The sequence below is a fragment of the Culicoides brevitarsis genome, chromosome 3 (assembly GCF_036172545.1).
Source record: "Culicoides brevitarsis isolate CSIRO-B50_1 chromosome 3, AGI_CSIRO_Cbre_v1, whole genome shotgun sequence".
Taxonomy (NCBI): domain Eukaryota; kingdom Metazoa; phylum Arthropoda; class Insecta; order Diptera; family Ceratopogonidae; genus Culicoides; species Culicoides brevitarsis.
In genome coordinates this window covers 35,223,553-35,248,496 of record NC_087087.1, presented here as the reverse complement: position 1 = coordinate 35,248,496, position 24,944 = coordinate 35,223,553, and the positions used below count along the sequence as shown (strand labels likewise).

Below are 24,944 nucleotides of genomic sequence, written 5' to 3'. Positions count from 1 at the left end.
TACACAAATCATATGATGAAAGACAAAAAATTGTAACGAATTTTAAAACTGAAAACATTCAAACAGCAAATATCGACATCAGAAGGAGACAAATCGTTGAAATACTGTAAATTCAAGCGCCAAACATCCAAAAATAGACATTTTTTGCAATTCCTGTGATATTTTTGCACATTTCTGATCTCCAACTCTACAAAAGTAAGTAAATTTTGTTCGATTTGTTAACATTTTTTCAATATTTTTCATTTTTAGTGCGTCATCGAAGACATCCGTACTTCAAAAGCTTCTTTTACGATCCAAAAATCACCGGTTGGTACTTTTTGGCTTTTGATTACAACACGCATCGCAAAAAGCTCCTCGATATCATGCCTTTATTGGGTCCCGATCAAATGTTGAAACTTCGAGAGAATGGCGTCAAGTACGATATGCTCGGCGACAACGGAGAAATTGATTTTTGCATCACCGATATGTTGTACATTAGCGAAATTGATTTCCAACTTTGTTATTTGCTCGAAGAAACGTTCACAGAACACGACTTGGACTTTAACAAATATTTGGATAGTAAATATTTTGCACTTACCACACGAATGCGAGGATATGAACCCAAATTTTATGGGCTTCAGGAGAATTATTACGCTATTTCGTATGACGGAGATCCCGAAGGCAAGGAACAAATTACTCCGAATGGATGTTTGATCACGTCGTACGATGCTAAAGTTGATGTTCCTAAATCCAAAGTGAATTATGAGTTGCAATTTGATTTTTCTGAGAAACAAAAGGCACTGAAAGCGATCAACGGAGAAGTTTTGCGTAAAAAAACTTGTCGCGAAATGAATGATGCGGAATATTTTGATCTTGTAAATACCGAATTCATCACGTGTCGCCATATAATTCACTATTTCTTGCTTCAAACGATGGGAAAGTCATTCGAAAAGCCCGAATCGACGGAATTTATCAACAAAGAAGGCGATTACTATCCAATTAACAAACTGAGTGACATCCGAAAGTACGTTCCATGGGATATTGACAACCAATATATGATTCTCGTTACTTGTGATGATCCTGATTCGAGAAAAATTTGTCAGATGAGCGTCAATTACGTTGAACAGGGAGATCATTTCATGTATTACTTCCATGAGAGATGTGATCCTAAAATATCATGCTTGAGAATTGTTCCTGTGCCAAAAGTCAATGTCGATCCGTATGAAAGACAATTTTTTGGTACGAAAGAAGACGAAGAACGACATAATGGGTTTTTGTTTTACGGGCATGGCGTGATTTTTGCTGGAAGACAAGATAATCCAAACATTTTGCATCGAGCAATGGCTCAAAAAGAAAAAATTGCCATACCTGATGAGGTCATTCCTAAAACAGCTCGCGGTTATGGCATCAACCAAACCCTTATAGATGATAAGTTGTACAATGTTGATTATCGGAAATTGTCACATAATGAAATTAAAGCACTTTTACAATAATTTTTTTATTAAAAAAGTCTCTTTGATTCATCTAAATATAAAAAAATTTAAAAATTTGTATTTAAAAAAAAAATTAAAAATTTGAATTTAAAAAAAAAAATAAAATGAATAAAAAATAAAAAAAAAATAATTTTTATTAAACGAGATTTTTTTAAAATTTTCGTGAGAAAATAAACTAAAGCACTTTTGCAATAATTTTTTTTTATTAAAAAAAAAAATAAAAAATTTGAATTTAAAAAAAATTAGTTTTTTAAAATTTTCTTTGGAAAATATCAAGGCAGAAATTAAAAAAACACATGAATCCAGTAAGTATAGAATTTAAATTTATTTTCCTTTTTCATGTATGTATTTAAATATCATACGCGTTTTAACATTAAAACTTATCAACTAAAAAATTGTTGATTATCATTTTTGTTCTATATATTTTATTTATTTTTTAATTCTTTAAATTTTTTGTTTGAAATTGTTCAAAAAAAGGAGAAATACTGCTTAACGTGTGTATAGAAATTTGTCATTAAATGTAAAAAATGCATAAAATTCGACTCTTTCACAGATTATACTTTTAGTAAAATGTTTAAAATCAATCGAAACACAAAAAGTAGGTAAATCTTAAGTATCTACGTTTGATAATTAATTAATTGCAAATCTCATCAGAGCATCATTTTCACTAAAACGCTACTACTTTTTTTTTTATTATTTTATCGATTAATTTATTTGTTTATTTGTATATAATTATTATTTTACGATTAATTTTATTATATAATATTTTTTTTATATTTTATTTTAAAAAAGAGAAAAAAAAACTTGGTTGGGAACAAACATTCAAGTGGATGACTTAAGATATATAAGCTCGATATTCAATTTATTTCTATTTTTTTAATAAAAATTCGAAAAGTTGTTTCAGGCCATTCAATAGCCTGTTCGTGTCTCTTGCAGATTATTCTTTTTTTTTGCAAAATAATCTTGCAAGAAATGCATTTTTTTTTTTGATTTTTCAAGTAATTCATTTGTTGTTCTCAAAGGGGTTTCTTGAAGTCATCCTTAATTCTAGTTGCACATTTTTTTTACGTGCGATCTTAAACAACTAACATTTTTTGTAATTTTGTGTATATTTTGTGAACAAATAATAATAAAAATGTCAAAATGGTAAAAAATAATCGAAAAAAAAAATATATAAAAATTTTTATATAATGTAGGTAGGAAGAAACGTGATTGAATTTAAAATTTCGATATAAAACTTAAAAATATATCTTAAAAAATATCACTAAAATTACTGATACAATCAAAAAAGATAAAGTGTTGAATGATAGCAGTGAATGGCTTTTGATTCTCTCTCACGTGTGTCAAATATTGCATCTTCGTTTTACAAATCAGTGTCATACCATGCAGCTACTTGATTGTTATCTTGCGGGGGCGAGGGCAAGGCATCCAAATGATCGAACGTGAGTTCGCTGGCATCCATTTCGCCGAAATCCATGGGAGATGTTGGATTTTGCATTTGGCCCGTTTCGCCGCCGATCTCCAAACCTTGCATGGAGTCTATTGGTAATGTATCGTACCCTAAAGAAGAAAAAAAATTAAATTATTAAAAATTAAAAAAAAATAAAATAAAATAGAAATTATTAAAAAAAAAATAATTGTGAAAAAATCCAAAGCATGAAGTAAAAATAAAATGATAAAAAAAATCCACATCAAATAAAATTTCAACTACAAATCATAAGAAATTGGATTAAATTAAACGAAACTCAAGGAAAACTTTAACACTCGGAGAAAAAATCACCTTGACATGATGTTTCCTTGTACCATTCACTACTTTTTTGGCAATTTTATATGAAATTTTATAAATTTATGAAAAAATGACTTGAGTGCTACATTTATCTTTAAGTTTTTTCCTCTAAAATGTTTGTTATATTTTTTGTATATTTATTTAGGATGTGGCTTTAATGGGGATTTTGATGACTTATCGACTAGACTTTTCTCGAAATGTTCAAATGACGTCAAAAATGTCATTTTTAACTCCAATTAATCTTACTTCGGCTTTGGAGTTTTCTTTAGTGACGATATATGTTAGGTTGGTTTAGCTGTAAAGAAGAAGTTGAACGCAATGAAGGAAAAAAAGAGAGAAAAGTTAGTAAATTTTTCGATTTTTTCAATTTTTGTTAGTGCTAAGTTAATGATCTAAAATCCTGAAAGCCGTACAAAAGGATGGAAGAAACAACGCTACATACCTTGTTGGAAAGCACGACCCCCGTGTGAACTATGAACACTTGGAGGGCCTTGTCCATAAAGACCCTCGTATGCTTGATCGGGTGCCAAAATGTCCTATTTTGTGTTAATTTTCGTGATTTTGTGGTTAAGGAATTACAGGAAAAAAAACAAAAAAAAAAACTTGTTTAAAAAGGCGTGAATTTGTACATAAAATGTGTCTTTTTTGCAAAGTAAAAACAAAAAATCGTGAAATTAGCACTAAATGTGTACAATGTGAATGTTTTCGTGTAAATTAAATTAAAATTTTAACTGACCTGCAAATCGGGTCCCATGCCCAAATCCGCATTATTCCACATATTATCGTCGCGGAATACGGGCAACGTTGTCAACTCATTTGAGAAACGTTTCTTGTAGTCATTCGACTTATCTTCGCTCATCTTGAAAAGTACAGCTGCTGCATATGTGGCGACGCCTTCGTTCGCCGAATTCAAAAGCTCCGTCAAGGGAGCTGTGGCACCTTCTTGCTCGATTAATTCGGCAACTTCTTTGTCAACGGCGAGTTCGCACAAAACTCCAGCAGCGACGCGCTAAAAAAAAATTCAAAATTTATTTTTGAAGAAAAAATTTAAATTTTTTCAACTTACCTGAATGTTTTCAATATCATTGTAGAACAAAAGTTGTACAAAGATGGGAATTACGTTTTGTTGACGGATCAATTGACGATTGTACTCGTCCTTCGAGAGAATATGCAATGCTCCAACTGTTCCTTCGACAATTTCTTCCATGCGAACGCCATCAGCATATGCACCCGGAGGTTGAGATCCGCTTGTAGCAACAGAAGAACGTTGCTGAAAAAATAAAACAAAAATAAGAGATTATTATTTTCTTCGAAAAAATAGATAAAAGATCAAAAGAAGACAAATATTTGACATGCATGTGTCGGAAATTGTGTTCTTTCGCAAGATTTCTCAGAAAAAACTTATAGATATAAAATTTATCGCGTATAAAAAGAGCAACTTTGCGTTACTTTCATTCATTCAACGTTAGAAAATGAAGTTAATTTTAATTTTTGCGACAATTTGTCTCATTGCTGTTACTCAAGCTGCCTTTCCACAGACAGTTTTCAAGAGATACACTTATGGCAATCGCGGAGCAGGAAATATTTTAGCTGATCGTCAATCTCGAACTCAATATTTTTGGAATCCCTCAAATGCTGTCGAAAGAATTCGCTTTACGGGAGTGCCTCGAAAACTGATTGTAACTCAAATTGTCATTTCGTGTGAACAACTTGGCAATAACGGAAATGCTCGAATTACAACGGGGGGAATTGGACAACAATTCATCGAAGTAACCGTCGAAGCGAGACAAACTACAAAGTTGCATTGCTCGTGGCAAGTTTATGCTCGTCAACAATGATCAAAATTTGATCGATTTTTGAGATTTTTTCAATAAATTGAAAATTTATGTCAAAAAAAAAAAATAATAATATAAAAAAGTTTTTTTTTTTGTTTTTCAATACAAAAATTTTTGAAAATTGAAAATATATTTTTTTTTTAATTTAAAGAGAAGCAAATTCATGTAAAATTTTGTTTTTCAATAAAAAAATTCTTGAAAATTGAAAATACTTTTAAAAAATTTCAAATTAAAAAATTTTCAAAATAAAAAAATTTTGAAAATATTTTTAGAGAAGCAAATTCATGTTTAATTTGGATTTTCAATACAAAAATTCTTGAAAATATTGTTAAAAAGTTTCTTGAAAAAATATTATGGCAAATAGATCTTTAAATACATAAAAAATTAAATTTTTTTCTTACCCTTTGTGTTTCTTGGAATGCACGAATCAACAAACGCACCAAATGATGAATTGCGCCATGTTCTCGCAACGGAGCCGTATTCGAAGGGCACAACGCCAAATTACGAATCAATCCGATAACAGCTTTAATCAATGGCCAACGTGATGGCGATTGCAAAAGTTTGACAATAACGGGCAATCCATAATTACCGCGTACCAAATTTTGCGCATTTTCCGACTCCAAATGACGCGACGTCAAATGACGCAATGCACAAACAGCTGGTTCAGTAATTTCTTCACGATCTCCGGCATTGACAATTGTTCGAACCAAAGCTTCTACTCCGCCAACTTGACAAACCGTTACTTTGTTACGTTGATTGTTACATGTCAAATTGCTCAAAATACCGGCGGCGCATGTGACAACATTAGCATCTGTACTTGCCAAAACTTGAACGAGACCTTGCAAAAGTCCTTCCAAGCCATCAACTTTCGTTGCGGCATCCGACAAATTACGCAAAGTCCATAAGCAGTTTTGAACCAAACGTTGGCTTGGATTTCCCAAGTGCATGGCAAGAGCTTGCATGCCTCCAGCTTCAACGATGGCAGGTTTGTTACTCGAACAAACAGACAAAACTTTGAGAACACGCGAAGTTGTCCACAAAAGTTTTTCGTAATCGTAAGAACGCATAATGCGAACAAGCTCAATGGGACCTGTCGATGCAAGAATGATCAATTTGCTCTCTTGATTGCCATAAGCAAGGATTTGCAAGCAATCTGTGACAATTGCCAAGAATTTGACGTTGTTTCGTTGCAAAAGAGCTACCATCTTTTGTAAACCGCCCGCAAGACGAACTGCCATTTTCGAACCATCTTGATGCAATAAGAGATTATGCAACGTTGTGATGGCATAGAATAAAACACTTTCGACGGGAGACGATAACAACTTTACCAAAGCTGGAATTCCGCCGCTTTTGAAGATTGCCAATAAACCTTGACGATGATGCGATAAATTGTGCAACGTTCCAACAGCGCCTTTGGTTGTCTCCAAATCGTTACTTGTCGAAAGAGCACGAACCAAAGCAGCAACCATCTGAGGACTGTTCATAATCGCATGACGAGATGCTTCCTTCTTCGAAAGTTGATGTACCATCATAGCAGCTTGCGATACAACAACTTGATCTTCGTCGTTCAAGAGTTTTATCAACTCGGGAATTGCACGCGTTGCCAAATCCGCATCATCTTGATAATTAATCAAATTGACAACAGCATGTTTCAACATTTGCGATGGCTCAGCTAAACGTTGAACAGCTGTTGGTTGTTGCGGATCGAATTGCGTCGATGGGATTTCAATGCCTTCTTCCAAAGTTTCGGGAAACATTGCGGCACGAACGCGCTGCGAACGTGTTTGACTCAATTGTTGGTTCATATCGTCAACCTGATCTTGCGTAAAGTTCTGATTGAATCCCTGATCCAAATCGAACATCAATGGATCTTCGTCCATTTCATCTTCTTCCTTGCCCGTCAACGAGGGAACTTGCGTAACGGCGCCCGAATGAATTCCCGAATCGACCAAATACGAGTTTTGTTGCCACATTAGCGTAGCTTCCTTCACCGAAGGCATTTGCATCTCGTTCTGATTGTACTGATTGTGAGACATTGTCCTATTAGGGTAGCTCATCTTCGATCAGTGAGGAATGTCCAGCGAACCTGCAATTACAACAACAACAAAAATTAAACTAATGCAAACAGATGATGAAAAATTTGAGCAAGAGGCGTGCAAGGTGCAGATAATTTTCTACCTGCGCGAGATAATAACATTCCCTTAATCCTCGTTCTTTATTGTGAGCATTTAAAATCGCATTAACCCGTGACAATTTCACAATTTTTACCTCAAAACATCACACATACAAACAAACAATTCGAAAAAACAAAAAAATATTTAAAAAAAAAATAATGCAAAAAAATAGAAAAAAAAATTTTTGAAGTTTTCAAATTCTATATTTTTCAAAAAATAAAAATATTTAAATAAAATAATTTTTGAAGTTTACAACTTTAAAAATAATTTTTATACTTTTCAAAAAAAAAAATAATAATAATAATAAAAAAAAAAATTAAAAAAAAATATAAAAAAACATTTAAAAAATAATTTAAAAAATAAAAAAAATATTTAGGTAAAAAAAATATTTAAAAAAAAAATATTTCGCCCCGACGAAAAGGAAAACTTCAAATCAATAATTTTTTGCCCAAATTTTTATAATTTTAAAACATCAGGCACGTCATAACTAACATTTTTCTCCATGAAACATATGCTCGGAGACGAATAGTTTTCTCACACATCGATCGAATTTGGTTTTCTGAGTACAAGTTCAATATAAAAATTTAAAAAATGCAAAACTTTGTCGTAATTTTTTTTTTTTATTTTTCATGAAAAAAGGAGAATTTCAAAGTACATATTTTTTTTAGGATCTATTGTTGGTTTGCGTTAAGGAATCGACTTTTTGCTTCTTGCGAGCGTTCGCTTCGGTCGCCGCATCAGCAGCAAGTTCGCGTTTCTTCGGCATATTTTTCTTGTCCCATTGCTGATGCAAATAGCGCAGCAAAATATTTTTCTTTTCCGTCACAATTACTTGGTCTGACGGCGTATCCGTTGTCGAGATGTAAACCGATGGGCGTTTCGACGAGGTCCGAATGCCACTTTCCGTATTGTACAACGAGAAATTGCGACTATTGTGCGACGGAAGGTCTTTCAGAAACTCTGTCACGGACATTCTGAAGGCGGGCGTTTAGATCAGATGCAAATGAAAGATGTCTGAAACACACAAGAGAGAAACAGTGTTAAAATTTTTCATGCGTTTTAGGAAGGAAAATGGGATGGGGCTCCTGTGTGTGTTTTTTTCATATGCGCGAGAACATGTTGCATTGATCAATCAACTTAAAAGCCCTTTTCTTCGTCATCAACATCCATCTTGTTGTAACATAATACACAGCATACGAATATTAAAAAATATTTTTTTTTTTTTTATGAAAGACGAGCATAAAGCACGTACGTAGAAAGTCGCTTTGATCGCAGCAACGAAAGAAAAGATGAAAGAAGAAATGTAAATAACAAACGATTCCTTCTCTTCGATGTAAAATCTGTACGTCTTCTGTAGCTTGCATACGTTCACAATAAAATGCCAGCTTAATTGCTCCAATTTTCACACAAAAACCCCAAAAGTTCTTGCCAAAAGTTCACATTTTCAATAGTTTGCATCGCGAATCGATCAATTAACGCAATTTAAGCTACTTTTGAGTCACTTTCCGACACGAATTAGTCACTTTGTTCTCAGAAAAATGAAAATAATAATGGCGACGACCCACCCTCACAATAAATCTCGAAATTCTTGCACAACTCCTTCGTAATGTGAAAATTTTCATCATTTTCAACTTCGCGAATCACTCAGGCACTTACCCTTTATAAATTTAAAGGTTGATTTTCACTTTTTCACCAGAAATTCAATTAATTTTTTTTATTGACGCGTTTTTAAAACCCGAGATATAATTTTAGTTCCAATAACTGTCGTATTTCCGCTTAGATGGCTCCAAATGCGGCGTCATCACTTTCAGCCGACCCAAAATTAGTTCAAAATGTCGCCGCACTTCCGCTTTGATGGCGCCAAACAGGATATGGACCTGAAATGGAAAAAAAATAAAATTTGTATCGGCCTTCATTTGTTTTGAAAATTGAAAATTTTTAACTCGAAAGAAAAAAAAATGTTTTAGTTGGTAATTGTCGAAAATGGAAGTGTTACAAACAGATAGTCACTTTATCTTCGTTCAGCATGACAAGACTTTATGGTGGCATCGTCAAAATCACGAATTTACGAGCAAAAATGGTAAATTTTGAATTTTGTATGATTGTTTTCCTTGACACAGTTTTTCCATTTTAGGATGGGATTTGAGCGGAGTCACGGGTGACATCGAATGTTTGGGCGTAACGCCCGGAATAATTGGCATGATTCAGTTGCCCGGAGTGTATGAGCCGCATTTGTTGTTGATTAAAGATGTTACAGCTGTTGGAGTGTTGTACGCCCCTCATGTCGTGTATAAAATTCGATCGATTTGCACTTTGGGAGTTACAGAAGGTCTCGATTGCGCATTAAATCCATGTTCGAAGCATAATCCGGGTGCTGTGAGTGCTTCAAATAGCCCTGCGAGACAAAGCAAGAAACTTTTCGAGGGAACTCCGCTCGTTGGAAAGACTTTGGGAGCAATTAAGAGCGGCGCAAAGACCGCAGCGAGTCTCGCAACGAATCAAGTCAAGTCAAGTGTTGGTATTAAAGATCCGAATCGAGTTGAAAAAAAAGTTACGGAGGAGTTACATCGATTATTTGACGATACAGACAGTTTTTATTACTGTTTAGATGGCGATATCACAAATAATTTGCAGAGACAAGCATCTGGCGTGCCCGACGACAGATTTTATTGGAATAAACACATGTTGAAGGAGATTTTGGCGTTGGAAGAACCAACATGGGTGCTTCCGATTATTCAAGGATACTGTCAGATTGAAGAATGTGTCATAGATGGAGAAACTTACTGTTTGGCTTTAGTTTCACGACGTTCTCGATATCGTGCAGGCACGCGATACAAACGACGTGGCGTCGATCAAGATGGAAACGTTGCAAATTACGTCGAAACTGAGCAAATTTTGAGTTTGAGACATCATCAATTGAGTTTCACGCAAGTTCGAGGATCTGTTCCTGTCTTTTGGAGTCAACCCGGATACAAATATCGTCCTCCTCCGAGATTAGATAAAGGTAATTTTTTCAAAAATTTTTTGAATGAAAGTGAAAATTACGTTTTTTCATATATTTGAATTTTTAAGCTTAATAACCATCAAATGGGCTCTCAAAATGAAAATTACGTATTTTTTATTTGTCAATATTCAAGCTTAAGAACCATCCAAAAGACATCCAAAGGCATTTTTCATAACTTTTGTTCAATTTCAAGCTTAAAAACTATCAAATGGGCCTTCAAAATAAAAATTACGTATTTTTTACGTATTTTTTATTTTTCAATTTTTAAGCTTGAGAACCATTCAAAAGACATCCAAAGGCATTTTTCATAACTTTTGTTCAATTTCAAGCTTAAAAATCATCCAAAAGACATCCAAAGGCATTTTTCATAACTTTTGTTCAATTTGAAGCTTAAGAATCATCAAATATACCTTCAAGATAAAAATTAAATTTAACTCAATAAAATGTCCATTTTTAGATGAGAATGAAACGAAATCCGCATTTAAGAAACACTTTGACAACGAACTCTCGATCTACGAATCTATTTGTGTCATCAACTTAACGGAGCAATCTGGCAAGGAAAAAGTAATTGCAGATGCATTTGCACGCAATATCGTCAACTACGATAGCGAAAAGCTGATTTATGTCTCCTTTGACTTTCATTCATATTGGTAAGATTTTTTTTTCTTCTGCGTAAAACACTAAATTATTTCCTCTTATTGACAAAACAGTCGAGGCATGCGATTCGAAAATGTTGCAACATTAATAGAAGCTGTAGCGCCGCAAGCCATCGCAATGGGATTCGCTTGGCGTGATGCCAAGGGTGTAATATGTAACCAAAAAGCTGTTTTTCGCGTGAATTGCATGGATTGCTTGGATCGTACGAATGTCGTTCAAACAGCTCTCGGCAAAATGTTGTTGGAAATGCAATTAGTGAAACTTGGCTTAAGTACTCCGGAATCTGTGTTGCCCGAAAAGATGAAAGCACCATTTATGACGTTATGGGCGAACAATGGAGACATCATTTCACGTCAATATGCAGGCACAAATGCTCTGAAAGGAGATTTTACACGCACAGGCGAGCGAAAAGTTTCGGGAATGTTAAAAGATGGCATGAATTCGGCAAATCGGTGAGTTTAGGTTTGAGTTTTTATGCCTTTTCTACTTAATTTCGTTCGTATGTTCAGTTTTGTTATTCAAAACTTTCATGATACGCTGCGACAAAATGTCATTGATCTGTTGCAAGGCAATCTTCGTCATGCGTCGCCCGCTGAATGGGATGCTGATGTGTTTGAAACGACACTCAAGATAGCAGTTACCACAGTTGGGCCTCCGCCGAAGGGATATATGCCTCGCGGAGCAATGGGAGCTGAAGAATGTCTTCTTGAAGATCTCATTTTAGAAGGAACGAAGTTGAGGTGTTCAAAAATAATCTTTAAGATTTTAATTTTGACATTTTTCTTCTATTTTCAGCTATTATTTAGCACACATCAAAGACAAATATCGTCAAGCAACGATAGATCTCATTTGTGGCAATGACGTAACGCCCGAACAGTTCACAGCTCTCGGCGGAAAAGATGCAGAAGATGAAACAGATGCTTTGGAAGGCGCAGAACATGCTCGAATATTAGTTGAGGATTGTCGAAGATTGCTTGTTGGAAACACACAATTACCGATTGGAGCTTGGGGTTTAATTGATGCTGATCCAACGTAAGATTTTCTTAAATTTTATCAAAAGAATTAAAAATTTTCATGAAATTTTTTTTAGAACGGGCGATTTGAGTGAAACAGAAGTCGATACAATTCTTTTGCTCACAGCAGATACGTATATCACAGCAGAATACGACAGCAATCTCGACAAAATTGTCCGTTTCGAAGAAGTTCCTTTGGAGAATGTAACTCTTATTGAATTTGGCTCTTATCAACCAGCAAAGCTTTTCCCTGGATCGCAATCTAGCTTTCTCTGCATTCGCATCAACTATTCCGTAAATGGATCTGAGGGATTTTTCCATATGTTTCGTTCTCCAAACATCCGATTTTTCAACAATGTTGCTGTCGTTATCAAGAAAAATGAGGAAATTCACGAATCACTCAATTCAATCGTCGAATTCTTCCGTATTGGACTCGACAGTTTGGGAAAAAAGAATGTCCCGGTTGTCACAGGTCCAATGACACGAAAAAAGAACAAATTAGTGCAATTGGGAGTCCCAAGCGGAATGCCTCGAAATTTGTCAGAATCGCAACTTGTACAAGTTGGTTCAAAAGCTCTCAGTTCCGTTGCGGGACAATTCTCGAAATTGGGTCAGAAATTAGGAAAATCAAGCGGAGGAGCAAAACCTTTGTTCCATATCGGAAAAGCCGAAGATGGAAAACGCCCCGAAGAAGTTAGTGACGGCTCGGATGATGGACACGTTTCAGATGCGGAAGAAGCAGAATCAATTGTGAAGGATAGTGATTTTTTACCGAGTGTGGGAATCGTAATGGCGGCGGGGAATGATTCCACACAAACAGACGGTAATCCTGCTGCAATGAAATCTGACGTAAATGCAATGTCAATTTCTTCCGTGACGGATGTTAAAACGCCTGCTCGCATGTTGCAATGTAATTCTCCGGCAAGAAGTCGAAGTCCAAATCCGGAAATTCGTGTTGAAGGCGAAGATGGAAACGATTTGCCTTCAAATGCTCCAAATACGGTAAAATATAGCACAAGCGCAACGGATTTCAAACAACAGAAGCAAGAATCGAGCAGTGCAGGTGCATCTAAAAGTAGTTTAACACGCGATTTGACTTTGAACTTGACATCATCTCAGAGTGAAAATGCCCTCAAACAACTAAAAAGTCTCACAAGTCCCTTTAGTAAGATCGCAAAGGGCGTACAAAGTATCGGCGCTAACTTCGATCCACGCAAAATCGCGTCAAAAGGAATCTTATCGCCAACAACGACACAAAACGAACTCCCAAAGGAAGATTATGCGGAAAAATTACAAAATATGTGGGCCGAATCCGGATGCAAAACCAAATTAATCGCTTTGTAAAAGATATTTTTATCAGTATTTAGCGCTTGCTTATCGAAATCGAACACAATATGTAATATTGCCTTTGTATGATATTAACAATGTTTTAAATAATTTTGAAAGAAACATTCCCACGCGCTGTTTTCACGTAGAAAATATGAGCAACACACGCGCCTTATTATAAAAAAAAATTATGAATTTTTAGACGTATTAAAGTTACCATTTTGTGTGTTTGTGTGTTTTTTATGCAAATTTCAAGTCACGTCAATTAATTCAAAAAATTTCACGAAAGGACCAAAAGTTTTGTTTGTTTTTCGTTTTTCAAAAAAAAATTAAAGTTGTCGATGTTAGAAAGTAGAAAAAAATAATTCACGCATATTTCAGTGACGAATTTGAGAATATAAAAAAAAAAAATTATAAAAAATTTTTGGGAGTTGCGGGAATTCTCAAATTTAAGTAAAAAAATTTTAATTTTTGCTCAAATATTAGTTTTAAAAACTTAAGTGCAAAATTTGGATCAAAAACTAAAAAAATTTTTAATTTTTTGTTTTTAAATAAAAAAATTTTGAATTTTTTTTTAAATAAAAAAATTTCTTAAATTCATCACTGAACTTAACTTCCAAAAATTTTTTAGACAAATTTTTGAAATTTAAAGTATTAACATGCATTTGCTTCTCTTGCAATTTTGGTCTTCAACAGTCTCGAGTCATTTTTCAAAAAAATTTTGAGATTACTTAATTTTACTTCTGTGTAGAGAAATTTTTGCTCTCGTAAATAATATTAAGTAGAAAAATTAACAAAAATTATGAAAAATTATCAAAAGAGAAATTATGAATGAGAAAATATAACAAATAAAAATACGTAGAAAATCTATAAAATTAATTGTTTGTCCTATTTACCTTCAAATTATTGCCCAATTGATTAGATAACGATCCAGACAATCAATCAACAACGACAAAAATTATTCCCTGAGGAGAGATTTTTTCAATAAAAAGGATGTTTTTACGCTTTTTTGTGTCAGTTTTGCTTAAGTCTCGTTCAAACTTAATACATCAAAAAGAATTCTCAAAATTTCCTCCATTAATTTCGAAATGGATGCCGATATTGCGGCGACAATTGATGCAACATACATCATTTTATGCGTTTTTACGATATTTTCGATGCAATTAGGTATGTCCTTGACTTTCAGCGCGTGTTTACAAATATTTTCACGGAAAAACAGGTGTTTCAACCAAAATTCGACGTATTTTTCCAATAATTTGCCTTTGACATACATGTGACGAAAAAAGCAAATAATATTTAATTACCACAAACAACGATTTTTTCAATCAATGTTAAAATTTGGTCAATTTGTCGTCAATATTTTAACATCAATTACTCGTGCGAGGGTAAATGGTAGACTAAAGGACGACTAAACAATGCCAATTACCTGTAAAAGTTAACGTTTCTCAGTTTACGTTTGAATTTCATGCGAACAAGACGCGTTTTTTTAAGACTTTTCCGTGATATTTTTTAAAAATCTTTAAAAATGAATAATTCGAGCAATGTGACGGAAGAAAAAGAGCTTCCATGGATGTACGATATTGGTATTGAGGATGCAACATGGGTGTTAACTGCTTCATTTATCATTTTTACGATGCAAACGGGTATTTTTAGCGATTTCAAAAGATTTTTTGTAATAATTTTTTGTCTTTTCAGGTTTTGGCATGTTAGAATCTGGTTGTGTTTCTGTAAAAAACGAAGTTAACATCATGATGAAAAACATAATTGACATCGTGTTAGGCGGATTTACGTATTGGATGTTCGGTTATGGGCTTCAGATGGGACAAGGACCTTGGGCGAACCCGTTCGTTGGATTTGGAGACTTTTTAGTTGATCCGAATGACACAGATCCGTTAATGGGACCCGTTTTTACGTCATTTTTGTTTCAATTGTCCTTTTCGACGACAGCAACGACGATTGTGAGCGGCGCAATGGCTGAACGATGCAATTTTAAGGCTTACTGTATCTTTTCATTTTTGAATACGATCGTTTATTGCATTCCTGCGGGATGGGTTTGGGGTCCTCAAGGCTTTTTATCGGGATTGGGAGTTGTTGATATCGCAGGAAGCGGACCTGTGCACTTAGTTGGAGGAGCTTCGGCATTTGCATCAGCTGCTATGTTGGGTCCTCGTCTCGGAAGATACGAAAATGGCATCGCTCCTTTGCCGTTGGGTAATCCTGTGAATGCTTGTATGGGACTTTTTGTACTTTGGTGGGGTTGGTTAGCGTTTAATTCAGGTTCAACGTATGGCGTAGCGGGAAGTAAATGGCATTATGCTGCAAAAGCGTAAGTTTTTGTTAAAAAAATTAAAATTTTCACATTTTTTTTTAAAATCAAAATTTTCACAACTTTTATTTGAAAAATCAAAATTTTTATGAAAATTTTATTAAAAACTTACTTTTTCAGATCTGTCATGACCATGCTCGCGAGTTTTGGAGGAGGAATGTTTGCTCTACCTTACACTTATTGGAAAAACGGAAGCAAAGTTGACATTTTTGACCTCATAAATGGCATTTTAGGATCGTTAGTTGGCATTACAGCAGGTTGTTTCTTGTATTCTGCATGGGAATCTATTCTCGTTGGCTTCATAGGAGGCTTTTTGTCGTTAATTACGCCTCAATTAATCGACACAATGGGCGTTGATGATCCTGTAGGAGCAACTTCTGTTCACGGAATCTGCGGAATATGGTAAAAAAGTGAAAAAAAATAAAATTTAAGTTTTACAAATTTTTTTTTTGTATAGGGGAGTAATTGCTGTTGGACTTTTCAGCGGAAATCCTCAACCAATTGATACTACAGGAGGAAGAAGAGGATTATTCAGAGGTAAAAAATTTAAAAAAAAAGGTTTCAGAATTGTAGAAATTCAATTTTTTTCATAGGCGGCGGATGGTACATGCTCGGAGTTCAAACATTAGCTGCTTTATGTCTTCTAACATGGGGAATGTTATCAACTTTTGTCCTTCTTTGGGGTATAAATAAGATAACGCCTATTCGCATGGATCCTTATGAAGAGCTTTTGGGAGCTGATTTGTGTGAACATAACATCAAACATGGACACGTACGTTAAAAATCCAAAAATTTACATTTTTTTCACAAATTTTCCTTTCAGATTGGAGTTTCTCGAGCACTTTCTGCTCTTGCGCCTGCTGATTTGCATCTTGAGCAATACGCAAATATCCCAAAAGTTGGTTTTAATCCAGGACACGAAGGAATTCTCGGAGAGCTTTACACTGTAATGAACTTTTTCATTAAAATTTCTTCAAAAAAAATTTTTTTTTGTCTTCAGGTTTCAAAAAAACTTCAAGTTTGGGTAGATGTAGCAAAAAACACGAGTCCCACAAAACAAACTTTAAAACAACGCATGAAATCTGATCGAAATGGCATCCTCAAGAGACTTCGCACGGGAGTTCGTAAAAAGATCAAGCTCGAAAGTGCTTTGGGACAACCGAAGAAAATTGTTCCGACAATTAACGTCGAGCCAGTTAGCGTTGAGAGAAGAAACGGCCCATATTCGTGGGTTGAATAAACGAATTTATTTAAAAGTTGTATTTTTTTCCGCAATTGAGTGCCAAACATAAGAAAATAAAGAATGCGGGCGGAATTTTCAGTTGTTTTTCTTCTTTTTGTCCTTGAAAAGTGTTTTTTTTCTTGTTCGCAGTAGGTACATAATTGCTTTATTTGCGTAATTGAATGTTTAGATCGTAAACAAAAACAAGTTGAAAAAGGAAATTGAGGCAAAATTAATGTTAATCGTTTTTTCATGAATATTTAAAATTAATGTGAAGGTCGTTCAAGGTTTTATTTTTACAAAATTTACGATTTTAGATTTTAGAATTTTAAAATTGCTTTGACACAGTTTTTGACACAGTTTTTTTTGCTCTTGATTTAGTTTTTAAAACAAAACTGTGTTTTTTCAGTTTCAACTTTTTGGCAGTTTTGAGTTATAAAATGCTTAAAAATGATAAATTAGAGCCCTCTGATAAATTTTTATCCATTTGGAGTAAGATTTGACAAAAATTGCTTTGACACAGTTTTTGACACAGTTTTTTTTGCTCTTGATTTAGTTTTTAAAACAAAACTATGTCAAAGAAAAAAAATTTTTTCAGTTTCAATTTTTTGGCATTTTTGAGTTATAAAATGATTAAAAATGATAAATTAGAGCCCTCTGATAAATTTTTATCCATTTGGAGTAAGATTTGACAAAAATTGCTTTGACACAGTTTTTGACACAGTTTTTTTGCTCTTGATTTAGTTTTTAAAACAAAACTGTGTCAAAGAAAAAAAATTTTTTCAGTTTCAACTTTTTGGCAGTTTTGAGTTATAAAATGCTTAAAAATGATAAATTAGAGCCCTCTGATAAATTTTTATCCATTTGGAGTAAGATTTGACAAAAATTGCTTTGACACAGTTTTTGACACAGTTTTTTTGCTCTTGATTTAGTTTTTAAAACAAAACTGTGTCAAAGAAAAAAAATTTTTTCAGTTTCAACTTTTTGGCAGTTTTGAGTTATAAAATGATTAAAAATGATAAATTAGAGCCCTCTGATAAATTTTTATCCATTTGGAGTAAGATTTGACAAAAATTGCTTTGACACAGTTTTTGACACAGTTTTTTTGCTCTTGATTTAGTTTTTAAAACAAAACTGTGTCAAAGAAAAAAAATTTTTTCAGTTTCAATTTTTTGGCATTTTTGAGTTATAAAATGATTAAAAATGATAAATTAGAGCCCTCTGAATTTTTATCCATTTGGACAAAAATAAATTTTAAACACAGTTTTTGACACATAAATTTTTATCCATTTGGAGTAAGATTTGACAAAAATTGCTTTGACACAGTTTTTGACACAGTTTTTTTGCTCTTGATTTAGTTTTTAAAACAAAACTGTGTCAAAGAAAAAAAATTTTTTCAGTTTCAATTTTTTGGCATTTTTGAGTTATAAAATGATTAAAAATGATAAATTAGAGCCCTCTGATAAATTTTTATCCATTTGGAGTAAGATTTGACAAAAATTGCTTTGACACAGTTTTTGACACAGTTTTTTTGCTCTTGATTTAGTTTTTAAAACAAAACTATGTCAAAGAAAAAAAATTTTTTCAGTTTCAATTTTTTGGCATTTTTGAGTTATAAAATGATTAAAAATGATAAATTAGAGCCCTCTGATAAATTTTTATCCATTTGGAGTAAGATTTGACAAAAATTGCTTTGACACAGTTTTTGACACAGTTTTTTTGCTCTTGATTTAGTTTTTAAAACAAAACTGTGTCAAAGAAAAAAAATTTTTTCAGTTTCAATTTTTTGGCATTTTTGAGTTATAAAATGATTAAAAATGATAAATTAGAGCCCTCTGATAAATTTTTATCCATTTGGAGTAAGATTTGACAAAAATTGCTTTGACACAGTTTTTGACACAGTTTTTTTGCTCTTGATTTAGTTTTTAAAACAAAACTGTGTCAAAGAAAAAAAATTTTTTCAGTTTCAATTTTTTGGCATTTTTGAGTTATAAAATGATTAAAAATGATAAATTAGAGCCCTCTGATAAATTTTTATCCATTTGGAGTAAGATTTGACAAAAATTGCTTTGACACAGTTTTTGACACAGTTTTTTTGCTCTTGATTTAGTTTTTAAAACAAAACTGTGTCAAAGAAAAAAAATTTTTTCAGTTTCAATTTTTTGGCATTTTTGAGTTATAAAATGATTAAAAATGATAAATTAGAGCCCTCTGATAAATTTTTATCCATTTGGAGTAAGATTTGACAAAAATTGCTTTGACACAGTTTTTGACACAGTTTTTTTGCTCTTGATTTAGTTTTTAAAACAAAACTGTGTCAAAGAAAAAAAATTTTTTCAGTTTCAATTTTTTGGCATTTTTGAGTTATAAAATGATTAAAAATGATAAATTAGAGCCCTCTGATAAATTTTTATCCATTTGGAGTAAGATTTGACAAAAATTGCTTTGACACAGTTTTTGACACAGTTTTTTTGCTCTTGATTTAGTTTTTAAAACAAAACTATGTCAAAGAAAAAAAATTTTTTCAGTTTCAATTTTTTGGCATTTTTGAGTTATAAAATGATTAAAAATGATAAATTAGAGCCCTCTGATAAATTTTTATCCATTTGGAGTAAGATTTGACAAAAATTGCTTTGACACAGTTTTTGACACAGTTTTTTTGCTCTTGATTTAGTTTTTAAAACAAAACTGTGTCAAAGAAAAAAAATTTTTTCAGTTTCAATTTTTTGGCATTTTTGAGTTATAAAATGATTAAAAATGATAAATTAGAGCCCTCTGATAAATTTTTATCCATTTGGAGTAAGATTTGACAAAAATTGCTTTGACACAGTTTTTGCTTTGACACAGTTTTTGACACAGTTTTTTTGCTCTTGATTTAGTTTTTAAAACAAAACTGTGTCAAAGAAAAAAAATTTTTTCAGTTTCAATTTTTTGGCATTTTTGAGTTATAAAATGATTAAAAATGATAAATTAGAGCCCTCTGATAAATTTTTATCCATTTGGAGTAAGATTTGACAAAAATTGCTTTGACACAGTTTTTGACACAGTTTTTTTGCTCTTGATTTAGTTTTCAAAGAAAAAAAATTTTTTCAAATTTTTTGGCATTTTTGAGTTATAAAATGCTTAAAAATGTCAAATTTTTTTTTTTTTCTTGATTTAGTTTTTAAAACAAAAGTTTCAATTTTTTGGCATTTTTGAGTTATAAAATGATTAAAAATGATAAATTTTGACACAAATTTTTAGTTTTTAAAACAAAACTATGTCAAAGGAAATTTTTTTTTCAGTTTCTATTTTTTGGAATATGAATATTTGTATAAATTTTTATGAATTAAAGAGCCATTCATCTAATAGAGAAGAAAATCAAAAATGGCTTCTTTCACAAAGTTTAATTACGGAATATCGTCATTCGATAGACCCAATTAGTCGTGTGCTTCATTGCATAATTAATTCTCAGCCTTTGTCTCAATTTGTATGTTAAGGTCAAATAACAAAGTCTTTCTTATTTATAAACATTGACCATGAATCACAAACTTTTTTCAAGAGCCAAAGCGCTTTTCGTTAATAAAAACGACTAAATTTTCCGAATGTTTGAACCAAATAAATGGAGAAATCAATGTCTTCCATATGTCAATGATGAGTAAATATAAAGGTAATTATTTTCCAAAAGCACAGGCAAAACAAGACGATTTCCATCAATTATTAAGAAAATGCCATTAAAATGTTGACCAAACGAAAATATTTTCTACTTGTGCGACAAACAGTAATGAACTTGATTTTGCTTGAATTTTTTCAGTCTTTTCCTGCACTTTTGAGCGTCAAGACCTCTTTTTTCGTGCGGCGACATGGATCAAAGAGGCAGAAATGAATCGGCATTCTTCTCATTTATTGAGCGAAATACGACTTATGCAACTCCGGGATTGTACGATCTCAATTTGGAGGATGCGACATGGGTCCTTACGTCATCTTTCATCATCTTCACGATGCAAACGGGTTTCGGGATGCTCGAATCTGGATGTGTTTCAGTGAAAAATACCGTCAACATTATGATGAAAAATATCATCGATGTCGTTCTCGGCGGATTCACATATTGGCTTTTCGGATATGGCTTGTCGTTCGGAAGAAGCAGTTACACGAATCCATTTATAGCTTTTGGGGACTTTTTGATGGATCCAGCGCCGGGAGATCCTTTGATGGGACAAATGTTTGCGGCGTTTCTCTTTCAATTGTCCTTTTCGACGACAGCAACGACGATTGTGAGTGGCGCGATGGCTGAAAGATGCAATTTTAAGGCTTATTGTATCTTTTCGTTCTTCAATACGATCGTTTATTGTTTGCCTGCGGGATGGGTTTGGGGCGAACATGGATTTTTACGGAAAATGGGAAGTGTTGATATCGCAGGAAGCGGACCTGTGCATCTCGTTGGAGGAGCTTCAGCATTTGCCTCGGCTGTTATGTTAGGTCCTCGTCTCGGGAGATATCAAAATGGATCAGATCCGTTGCCTTTGGGAAATCCTGTGAATGCATGTATGGGACTTTTTGTACTTTGGTGGGGTTGGTTAGCGTTCAATTCAGGGTCAACGTATGGCGTATCTGGAAAGAAATGGGGATATGCAGCAAGAGGAGCAGGTAATAAAGATTTTTCAAAATTTTCAAAAAAAAAAAAAAAATTTTTCCCAAAATTTGATTTTTGACTTAAGCTTAAGTAAAAGTCACATAAGTTTTGACATGTTAAATTAATTTTTCAAAATTTTCAAAAAAAAATTTTTTTTTATTCAAAATTTAATTTTTGACTTAAGCTTAAGTAAAAGTCACATAAGCTTTGACATGTAAAATTAATTTTTAAAAATTTAAAAAAAAAAAATTTTTTTTTCTCAAAAATTAATTTTTGACTTAAGCTTAAAGTCTTGATTTATTTTTTGAAAATCCTGAAAAAATTCATCTAATTATGTGTTTTTTTTTAAGTCATGACTATGATGGGAAGCTTTGGAGGAGGCATGTTTAGTGTAAGATGTCAATTTTTTCCTATTTTTTTAAAAAAAGCTTTAAATTAATTTTTTTTTTAAAAGGTTTGTTACTCATTTCTCCGCAACGACGGCAAACTCGACATCTTAGATCTCATAAACGGCGTTCTCGGATCTTTAGTTTCCGTTACAGCTGGATGTTATTTGTACAGCGGATGGGATGCTATTGCCGTCGGATTCATCGGATCAATTCTCGCTTGTTTTACGATGCCTCTTTTCGACAGAATGCGCGTTGATGATCCCGTTGGCGCAAGTTCCGTGCATGGCGTTTGTGGTTTATGGGGCGTTCTTGCAGTCGGAATTTTCGCAAATTGTCCCGTTGGACTTGAAACCACGAACGGGCGAAAAGGTTTGATCAAAGGCGGAGGCTCGTATTTACTTGGAATACAGGCGTTAACAGCAATTTGTCTCATGGGATGGAGTTTACTGACAACATTCTCCTTACTCTTTATAATTAATAAATTTGTACCGATTCGCATGTCAGCGAACGAAGAATTGTTGGGAGCTGATCTCGTCGAACACAAAATCCGTCATTCGTCGATTGGAATAAGTCGAGCGTTGTCAGCTTTAGTGCCGGGCAATGAAGAATTGGAAGAATTTACGGGTGTTCCTCAAGTTGGACAGAATCCGGGACATCTTGGAATTATAAATGACATGAGAATCGTAAGTTTTCATTTTTTTCATCGAAATTTGATTAAAAAAATTAAAAATTTTCATTAAAGGCAACGAAAAAAATCCACGAATGGAAAAATTTCATGGATACTCGAAGCACTTCGGTTCGTAGATCCATCGAAAAGAGAAATAGTTTATACAGCGGGACAATTCGTGAAGCTATACGGAAGCAAAGTGCTCGAATAGGCGATAGTTCAAGTGCAGGCATCAAAACAGAAAATGAGATACATACCATATCCGATGGAAAACTCAAGCCTGGAACGGAAAATTTCGCATGGATTGATTAAATTTCCTCCATTTGTTAGATAGACCCTTATTACCTGAATTAAATTGTTCAATAAATTGACCAAAAAACAGAGGCATATGCGTTCCTAATAAAGGCAATAAAATAATGGAGTTCGTCGAAAAAAGGGGTGAACATTTTTTTTTTATATTTTTTGTTAAATAAATGTCTCTCTTGTGAATTTACACTTATTTAAGAGACAATAAGTTAAAAAATATCAATTTTATCGTTGCAACATTTGTTCACTTTTTTTTTGTAATCAACACCGAGGGTTTATTTATGATTATTTTATTAAATGTTAACAAACCGCAATAAGTTTGCAACAAGAAAATGTGTGTTTAACACGATTTTAATGAAGACAGATGCATTTTCAGGAAGACATATCGAAAAATATCCAAGAAAATGCATCCGATAGAATTTTTTTTATGGTAAGATGGCAATCAATCATGAAAAAATGACATAAAAATCGCCTCTTTTGTTTCATGTCGGTTCAATTTTAAACTTTGGAACTGAAAAACTCACAAGTTTGTCACTTGGATGACCATTAAAGTCCCTTGACATTTCAATTCATCGAGTTTTTTAAGTTTTCATTTCCTCCCCTTTGATTCGAGGAACATTTGTCGACATTAAAATTATTATTTATTTGCATGTTTATTCAAATTACGCATCAATGTTGTACAAATAATGACAAAATTATCGAAGGGTCGTGCAACGTATTGAATAAAAAGGGATTGAATGCTTGACAAAGAATGAAAATGTGTGATTTTTTAAGCAAATATTTACTTGAGGCAATTGTATTTTTATTATTATTTAATTTAAGTGGTTTGACTTTTTGTCAATATTTGTTCGGATTTTCCGAGAGCAATTTTAAAAGGTTTGAAATTGAAGCAGGTGCTTTTTTCATTGATTTTTTTTAACTTTTTGAAAAATTAGAAATTTTTTTAATTTGATGCATTCATGCGGAAATAAATATTTTACAATTTCAAGCTTAAAATTGCTCAAAAATTGACTTGCAAAATTTATCACGATTTTATTTCAGCATAAGGAAGAATCGTGAAAATTTTTATTTGTTCGAAAATTGAGAAAATATGAATGGAAATCATCTTCAGAAATTTTTTTAATTTTTTTAAATAATTTAAAAATTTAAAATACCTAAATAACTTTAAAAAATTCCCTTTTTTGAAAATAGAATTTCAAACAAAAGCTAAATAACACAGATAACCAAACAAATCCCTTCAATTAAACTTTTATTAGCAGCAATTCAATTTCAATTTTCTTTCGTGTCTTTGACAACGCTCCGCTGTATTTAATTTAACACAAAGCCCCAATCGATTGTCATTTAAATTTATTCGAGATGTGTGGATTTGAGCGTTCAATGATTCTAATTTCGCTGCGATTATCATATCAATGATCTCATATTGATTTTTCAGATAGAAAGATATAAAGAAAAAATTGTTTTTAGTACTAAATTTGTTTATTTTTGCCTTATTCTACAATTCCGTGACTAAATGTGTATTTTCATTACTCATCGTGTAAATTTTCATGCCACAATCTTGACAAAAGAAGGTTTTCAGCTTCTTCAGTGACTCCTTTTGAACTTGAGGATATACTTCTAATTTTTGTTTTCGTCTTTTTAGGAAGCAAGATGGGCGTTTTGTGATTTTCGAGGCATAGAAGAGCATCCGACAGACTCGTTTCTTCTCCTTCTGTGGCCGAACTTTCATGGGACTTGTAGCAAAAGTCACGGATTTGTGATGGCGATGCGATTCTGTGTCTTCCGAATCTGACGATGAGGGCGTTGAAACATCCGAATCCGAGAGTAAAGGCGCTGATTTTGTGAAAAGTGAGCTAGTTTCGTCGTCACTATATTCGAAATAGTCTCCAAAGAATTTTCTTTCAGTAGTACGATCCATGTCGATTGGCGTTGATACCAAAATATTCGGATTGCTCGAGATTGCCAAATGCGAACGCATCGATGAGAAAAGTTGAATGTCGATAAAAGGCATTTTTTGTGTAGTACGATTGCTTTTCAAAACTTGAATGATGAGTTTTCGAAGATTTCTGTAATATTTATATGAAAAAACGATAAGGAAAGGTTCTTGCGATGAGTCAACTAGCTTGAATGTCTTGTTGCACGTACACGATGTCCTGTT

General features: G+C 33.1%; 6 protein-coding genes across 6 annotated transcripts; 4 read left to right on the top strand and 2 right to left on the bottom strand.

Moving 5' to 3' along the window:
- The first annotated feature begins 48 nt into the window (after positions 1-48).
- Positions 49-1,549, top strand: LOC134834083 (uncharacterized). Its single transcript, XM_063848620.1, has 2 exons — positions 49-195; positions 250-1,549. Coding segments are annotated over exons 1-2 (1,224 nt in total). The 5' UTR covers positions 49-194; the 3' UTR covers positions 1,473-1,549.
- A 350-nt stretch (positions 1,550-1,899) lies between these two features.
- On the bottom strand, positions 1,900-9,017 carry LOC134835910 (armadillo segment polarity protein). Its single transcript, XM_063850921.1, has 6 exons — positions 8,924-9,017; positions 5,495-7,179; positions 4,325-4,528; positions 3,995-4,267; positions 3,701-3,794; positions 1,900-3,032 (listed from the first exon to the last, which is right to left on the bottom strand). Exons 2-6 carry the CDS (start codon positions 7,148-7,150, stop codon positions 2,836-2,838), a joined length of 2,424 nt encoding a protein of 807 aa, XP_063706991.1. The 5' UTR covers positions 7,151-7,179; positions 8,924-9,017; the 3' UTR covers positions 1,900-2,835.
- LOC134835564 (DET1- and DDB1-associated protein 1) lies at positions 7,932-8,240 on the bottom strand. Its single transcript, XM_063850444.1, has one exon. It carries the CDS (start codon positions 8,238-8,240, stop codon positions 7,932-7,934), a length of 309 nt encoding a protein of 102 aa, XP_063706514.1.
- Positions 9,018-9,183: 166 nt separating the features above from the next.
- LOC134833474 (phosphatidylinositide phosphatase SAC2) lies at positions 9,184-13,648 on the top strand. The gene is made up of 6 exons (XM_063847793.1): positions 9,184-9,347; positions 9,402-10,271; positions 10,729-10,921; positions 10,982-11,380; positions 11,724-11,960; positions 12,019-13,648. The coding sequence occupies exons 1-6, from the start codon at positions 9,251-9,253 to the stop codon at positions 13,283-13,285; spliced, it is 3,063 nt and encodes a 1,020-aa protein (XP_063703863.1). The 5' UTR covers positions 9,184-9,250; the 3' UTR covers positions 13,286-13,648.
- A 1,144-nt stretch (positions 13,649-14,792) lies between these two features.
- On the top strand, positions 14,793-16,833 carry LOC134835563 (putative ammonium transporter 2). Its single transcript, XM_063850443.1, has 7 exons — positions 14,793-14,910; positions 14,963-15,593; positions 15,714-15,995; positions 16,051-16,130; positions 16,187-16,365; positions 16,417-16,539; positions 16,594-16,833. The coding sequence occupies exons 1-7, from the start codon at positions 14,793-14,795 to the stop codon at positions 16,831-16,833; spliced, it is 1,653 nt and encodes a 550-aa protein (XP_063706513.1).
- Positions 16,834-20,657: 3,824 nt separating this feature from the next.
- LOC134835562 (putative ammonium transporter 2) lies at positions 20,658-22,795 on the top strand. The gene is made up of 4 exons (XM_063850442.1): positions 20,658-21,441; positions 21,778-21,818; positions 21,882-22,499; positions 22,559-22,795. The coding sequence occupies exons 1-4, from the start codon at positions 20,658-20,660 to the stop codon at positions 22,793-22,795; spliced, it is 1,680 nt and encodes a 559-aa protein (XP_063706512.1).
- The last annotated feature ends 2,149 nt before the right edge of the window (positions 22,796-24,944 follow it).